General features: G+C 47.0%; 1 protein-coding gene across 1 annotated transcript; it reads right to left on the bottom strand.

Annotated features, from left to right (window-relative positions):
• Window positions 1-2,455: 2,455 nt before the first annotated feature.
• On the bottom strand, window positions 2,456-4,496 carry LOC115382238 (stonustoxin subunit alpha-like). Its single transcript, XM_030083952.1, has 3 exons — window positions 4,481-4,496; window positions 3,689-4,285; window positions 2,456-2,475 (listed from the first exon to the last, which is right to left on the bottom strand). Exon 2 carries the CDS (start codon window positions 4,251-4,253, stop codon window positions 3,720-3,722), a length of 534 nt encoding a protein of 177 aa, XP_029939812.1. The 5' UTR covers window positions 4,254-4,285; window positions 4,481-4,496; the 3' UTR covers window positions 2,456-2,475; window positions 3,689-3,719.
• Window positions 4,497-6,830: the final 2,334 nt, after the last annotated feature.

The raw sequence follows: 6,830 nt of genomic DNA, 5'->3' as shown, positions 1-6,830 counted from the left end.
AGCAGCCTCCCATCCCCCGCCTCAAAAAGGGGCACCTCACTTCATATTGGGGCACCCTGGCCCCAAACGTCAGGGAAATCCTCCCGTTGACCCTGGGGGTTGGTGGTTGCCTTTACCCACTTGCAAGGGCAAGGTGGCCAAGTTGACCCCTTGAGTTTGGGCTGCTTTCTCAGCTTGAAAAGAAGCCCAAATCGAAGTCTTCATCAGGGGCTACTTTTTTTCCATGAGAAAGGTTACCCAAATTTACCTCCTTCGGACTGGGGGTCCCGAGACCCCCGACCTTGTCTTCATTTGAGGCTTCTTTCGGATAGGAAAAAGTAGCCCAAACATACCCATTACCTACGTGGACTTTGAAACACATGTGCGCAAAGTGACCTCTTCAGTTTCTTGTGGTTTAAAAGTAGCCCAAGATGAAAGTCTTCATTTGCGACAACTATTTTAACATACATAATAGCCTAAATTTACCTCCTTCTTTCGGGTCTCCCACAATGACAGGTGCCCAAGTGACTTCTTCAGTTTGGGCAACTTTGGGTAATTAAAAAGTAGCCCATTTTTACTTGGTCATTTGAGGCTACTTTCTGTGAGGCTTGAAAGCAGCCCAAAATGAATTCGGCCTCCTCTTCACTCTGGGCTCTCGGGTGGGGACATGGGCAGTGCAGTCGGTCTCCCCTGAGCTCATCCGGGCCAAGTTCCGAAAGCCGTGCAGAGTTGCTTGTTTCATGTAAAACCTCGCAGAGGGGCCCTACACCATCCTAAGTTCTGAATCTGGGGTCTCTCGGGTCACGGGGGGCTTCGGGAGGCGCAGAGAGAGGTTTTTTTTTTTGCTAAAAGTAGCCCCTTTTGACTTGAAACAGTTAAAAGTTAAACAGTAAAAGAGACGACACTCGGCATGCTAAATCTGGGTCTAATATAACGCCCAGAGGCCAATTTTCAAGAGGTTTGGTGCTACCACTTGCAAACAGCGAGCTGTTGTGCCTGATGTCGTGTGCCTGCGACCCTCCCAAGTACAAAAGGTCAACCCTAATTGGCTGAGAGGTCAAGCTGTGATTCTCTTTTTACTCCTGGTTCACAAACGCTTTGAGCTCGGAGGTTGAAAACTGTGTGTATTTGGGGCACTTTATGTCAGTTTTAAAATGAAGTGTCAATCGTTTAGGGGACTCGAGTGGGGGATGGGCAGTCGACTCTTCTCTGAGAGAGAACGGAGGCTGCAGACTGGCTGTGAGAGCAGCCTCCCATCCCCCACCTCAAAAAGGGGCACCCCAGTTCATATTGGGGCACCTTGTACCAAAGTCTCCCGTTTTCCCCCGGGAGTGATGTCGTGGCCCCTCCCACCTCAATAAGGGGCACCCCAGGTCATTTTGGGGAACTTTGTCCCAAACGCTCCCAAAGTCGCTGGGAGTGATGTCATGGCCCCGCCCACCTCGGGAAGGGGCACTTCGTTTCATTTTCGCAGAGTTTGGAACAAAGTGTCCCTAAATGACATGGGGCGCCCCTTAATGAGGTGGGGGGGGGGGGGGGCATGACATCACTGCTAGGGGCCAACTTGACACTTTGGGACAAAGTGTCCCTAAATGACCTGGGGTGCCCCTTAATGAGGTGGGCAGGGCCGTGACATCACTCCCGTGGTCCAACTGGACACTTTGGGTAGGAAGTCCCCCAAAGTGAGGCAGAAGTAGCCCTTATTGTTGTGGGCGGGGCCGGGGGAGGGGCAGAAACCCAAGGGGAGTGGCCAACCGAAAAATTTTAAGACTGGTCCACCTAGCGCCCATTGGCTCTCATCACAGAAAGTAGCCTATTCTTTCCAGCGGTTGCCCAAAAGACAGGCTATTTTTGGATGATTTTGGGTTACCGGTAGCCCAAAATGACCAGGTAGCCCAAATAGATGGGCCCCATTTCCATTGGGGTTGCTTTTGGGCGTTTGTAGCCCTTTCCCACCAGTTGGGGATTCCCAAAATGTCGATTTTGGGAATCAGCATAGTGAGAATTACCTTGAAGCTGTTGCTGGAGGGTCAGAATAGAAGTATGGATGAAGTTACCCCTCATTTTGGTCTGAACTGCCATTTAGAATCAGAGAAATAACAGCAAATCATTCATGGAGATGAAGTTAGCATCTCAGGAGTCAATTTAAACCCTGAAACATGCTTCAGTTTTTATTTTTCACTCTTATTTTTGGGGAAAAAAAAGTTTGGACGCTGTTGTTTGTATTAAATGATACTTTATTCCAACAGAGGTAAAAAAAAATCAAAGAAATGACATTTCTTCCAGCCCCGGAGGAGGAAGTGGATAGAACCTGTTGAAAGAGTGTCTGCCTGTATGAGACGCTCCTCACAAAACAGCAAACACACCCGGATACACACAGGAGTCATCTGATTGCTCAAAGCCAGCCGGCTTTCTATTGAGAGCCGCCTCCAACGCTGCTATTTATAGCGCGGCACAATCACAACCAAAACCCCCAAAAAAGGAAAAGAAGAATTACTTCCAAAAATTAATGGAAAACACAAAATCCCAAAAAAAACAGGATGAATATCCACAAAATACTGGAACGCCAAAAATAACTGGACATGAAAAAAGAAAGGATGTGTCCGCAGCATGCACAGCATAGCATTACGCTAGCATGTTAGCATCTAGCAATGTGTTGCTAGCATTTTATTTTTTATTATTTTTTTTTTCTTCTAAATGTTTAGAAGTTGGACTGCTCACTGAGGCCCGCGATTGGAAGATGCTGGTTGATATTGGCCAGCAACTCATCTTTCCACCAGAAATTGCAGCCACTACCCTCAGGCTAGATTTGGTCCTCTGGTCCTCCTCGCTAAAGACAGTATACATTATTGAACTCACCGTCCCATGGGAGAGCTCTGTCGAAGAGGCCTACGAGCGCAAAAAACTGCGCTACACAGAGTTGGCTACAGATGCACAGCAAAGAGGGTGGAAGGTTCAAATCTATCCAGTAGAGGTAGGATGTCGCGGATTTGTTGCTATCTCCACCATCAAACTGCTGAAAGACGTGGATATCCACGGACAGGCCTTGCAACAGACAATAAAAGCTGTCTCAGAAGCGGCCGAAAAATGTAGTCAGTGGATATGGATGAAGCGGAACGACTCAGGCTGGGCACACAAAAAAGCTTGAGATTAGTGCTCAATGCACTGGTCTCGGTCCAGTCCATTAAACCACACAAAGTTTTACAATTGGGCATGGGACACAAGCTCAGGCCTGATCACCCTGGAGCTGGCCACCTTTGCGGAGGGTGTATAGTGTTTAAAGGCCGAAACACCCTATGATGGAAAGGCACACTACTGAAGATGTGTTCCAAAATTTAGATCTTTCCTAAGGTAAATTCAGTCTCCATCTCACTCTCAACATCAAGTGGTACCTCATGCAAGTAAATACCATCTATTGGCACAAAGGACAGTTTTAACATCTCGTCCCGTGTTTTAATGATTCTGCTAGCATTGTGTTGCTAGCATATTGGCATTATGTTAGCATTGTTTTATTTAATTGCTAGCAGCATTTTAGCATTGTGTTATCATGCTAGCATTATGCTAGCATTGTGTTGCGAGCATATTGGCATTATGTTAGCATTGTTTTGTTTAACTGCTAGCAGCATTTTAACATTGTGTTATCAAGCTAGCATTATGCTAGCATTGTGTTGCCAGCATATTAGCATGGTGTCAGCATTGTGTTGTCCTCCTCCCTGCTGTCAGAGACAGAGACGTCCGTCCTACAGAGGACACAGACTCACTGAAGAACCAGGGGGGCAGAGTCTAAATCCAGCACATAGAGGTTGAGTAAATGTGGTGTTGAAGGTGTAGAGGTGGATCAGAGAGTCAGAGGAGACTCTGAAGAAGGACAGAGAGCCAGCAGGACAATCCACATACACTGCTACTCTACCAGAGGTGGGGGAGGAGGAGGAGGAGGAGGAGGAGGATGAGGAGGAGGAGGAGGAGAGGGATGTTACTCTGTTATTGTGCCAGACATGGTAATGTCCAGAACCGCACTCCAGACACCAGGACTGACGATTCCCTTCAAACCTACACTCCCTACTGTCTCCTTTCCTTCTGATTCCTCTGTAACTCACTGATATAGAAACCCTTCCACTCCACTCGACCTCCCAGTAACATCGACCACTCAGATCATTTCTACACAGCAGCTGATAGTAGTCATCAAATCTGTGAGGATGATCAGGATACGGCTGCTCTTCCTCCACAAGTGTCACCGTCCTGTTGTTGTTGGACAGTTTGAGCTTTCTGTTCATTGAGTTTTCATCCAGTTGAAGTTGAGAGAAATCTGATGGAGAGAAAAAGAGTTCAGTCCTGATGTGACACATGTGATGGATTTGTTGTTTGTGGACTTCCTGACATGTTGTTGATGGAGAGAAAGTTTGATGAGGACACTTTTTGTCAGGCTTCTCTTGTCAGTAATGTTTGAAAGAATCCAAAGCTTTGATTGAAAGACAAACGGACAGTGATGAGTCCAACTTACACTTCCTCACACCAGGTTTGAGCCTCTGCTGTCCACCATGGTCCACCCTGCAGAGAGAGAGACAGGAGAGAGAGAGAGAGAGAGAGAGAGAGAGAGAGAGAGAGAGAGACAGACAGACAGAGAGAGGGAGAGAGAGAGAGAGGGAGAGAGAGAGAGAGAGAGAGAGAGAGAGAGAGAGAGAGAGAGAGAGAGACATTTAACCAGCACTGTCTTTGGTCACTTGTCATCAGCTTGAGTCTTTCTTCAGCTGAGATATGTTTGAGAACACAAGAGAGGAAGGAATAAAAAGAGACTAAACAAACACTAATGTCTGTCAGTTGAAAAAAACATTGAACGGCGATGAACAGCAGGAAGCTTAGACGGAGCAGGACAGAACAAACACAGAGACAACACTAAACAGACTGGGGTGAGGGACAGAGACAGAACACCATATATAGATGAGACCATTGAAAGACTGAAACATGAGGTTAGGCAGACACACACACACAGGTGGGACTGACAAAGCACACAGGGATGGATGAGGACACAGAAGAGGACGAGTGACCTGGACACCCTGACCGGGACAGCAGAAAGTTACCAAGAGTGGTTCTGATCATAGTTTTTTTCTTTTAAAAGGAACTTTTTCCTTTCCAGAGTCACTGTTGCTCATTCTTGGGTTTTTTATGTGAAAGTGCCGAGAAATGACTGTGTTGTACTTGGTGAGATATAAATGAAGCTGAACTGATTTGAATAAAACTATAAAAATCTCAAATGAAGTTGACTGAAACCTCCTCATTCTCAATTAGTTCTGAAGTCTATGATGAATGCTGTTCAACATTAAACAGGCTTCTCATCCCAGAGTCTTTCCAACCAGTCTGATCATCAACTGGAGACATTGTGAAGAACATCTCAGTCTCCATGAGGAGCTCCTGTTGTGTGTCCATACCTGAGATTCTCCAGTGAGCAGTGTGGATCCTCCACTGCCGCTGACAGCTCCTTCACTCCTGAGGCTCCTGGATGGTTGTAGCTCAGGTCCAGCTCTCTCAGATGGGAGGACTTGGATCTCACAGCTGAGACCAGAGAAGCACAGCCTTCCTCTGAGACCAGACACCCTGACAGACTGGAGACACAAACATGGCTGCAACAAGTCAAGAAGGAAGAAGGAAGACCCTCCACATGATCAAGCAGCAGCTGGATCCTGACCTGAGAGCTTCCAGTTTACAGTGAGGACTCTCCAGTCCAAGAGACAGACGCTTCACTCCTGAATCCTGCAGGTCGTTGTTACTCAGGTCCAGATGTGTCAGACTGGAGGACTGAGAGCTGAGAACTGAGGACAGAGCTCCACAGCTTCTCTCTGACAGACCACAGCCGCTCAACCTGAAGAAGAAGCAACAATGAAAACCACATCAATGTTTGTCGTGGACTCAGTTCTACATCTCTGACTTGGAGCATCACAAACACAGTGAGTGGAGGATGGAAAGCTGCTGCTCTGCAGCTCAACTGAGACTGGAAACTTGAATCTGCCCACATGGAAAAGACATTTAAAAAGCTTCTGAGAAGTTCTAATCCCCCCTTCCACCCCGCTGAACCCCACAGTGCTTTACAACAGCTGTGATGACGAGAACAGAGATGAAGACCAATGTTTTCAGAGAAGACGCTCATCCAGTCAGCAGAGAGAGAGAGAACACAGGGAGAACATGCAAACCACACAGGAGGACACCAGGCTCTGGCTGGGGTTTGAACTCAGGACCTTGTTGCTGTGAGGCAGCAGTGCTGATCACTGCTTCACCGTGCAGCCCTGTCCAAAGGTTTTGTGTATTTCCAGTGTCTCGAACCTTCAGGGAGATTCAGCTTTTTTCCTCTGCTTTCATGTGTGATGGAGCGGCCCATCACTGACTGTGGGCAGCATGCTACATGCTACATGCTACATAGCAAACATGTGACTACTTCCTGGTTCTCTCACAAACCTCACTGATTCTCCTCAAACAGTGCTGGAGTTCAGTTGAGAGTTCACTCTTGTCCTCCTCCTGCACATCGGCTTGGGAGACGTCCTGTACTCACAAGATGTTCATTATTATTTTGGGCTCAGACATGGTAAACATGATGTTCTTTTCATTGAGTGGCCACAAATATGCCTTTTGTGAATGGATCATTTTGTGGTTGACGCCCAGTAGGAGGGGCTTATGGAGGATAAAGGAGCCATTTTCACTGCTGACAGAGTTCAACAGAGTTTACAGTGCTGGACCAAGCTGAAAGACACAGTCATCTTCCACTACGTCATAGTTTTTCGACATTTTCTGGAAAGAACCCCCCACATCGGTTCTTTATAGAACATGTGATCAGAATGACCACAAATATTTTTATTTTAATA

Source organism: Salarias fasciatus, chromosome 23 (genome assembly GCF_902148845.1).
Source record: "Salarias fasciatus chromosome 23, fSalaFa1.1, whole genome shotgun sequence".
NCBI classification, from domain to species: domain Eukaryota; kingdom Metazoa; phylum Chordata; class Actinopteri; order Blenniiformes; family Blenniidae; genus Salarias; species Salarias fasciatus.
The sequence above is the reverse complement of the archived record's forward strand: the minus strand, read 5'-3'. Positions and strand labels throughout refer to the sequence as shown.

Coding starts and splice junctions, on each gene's coding strand:
- LOC115382238 (XM_030083952.1), bottom strand. CDS start 4,253: ATGAACAGAAAGCTCAAACTGTCCAACAACAACAGGACGGTGACACTT.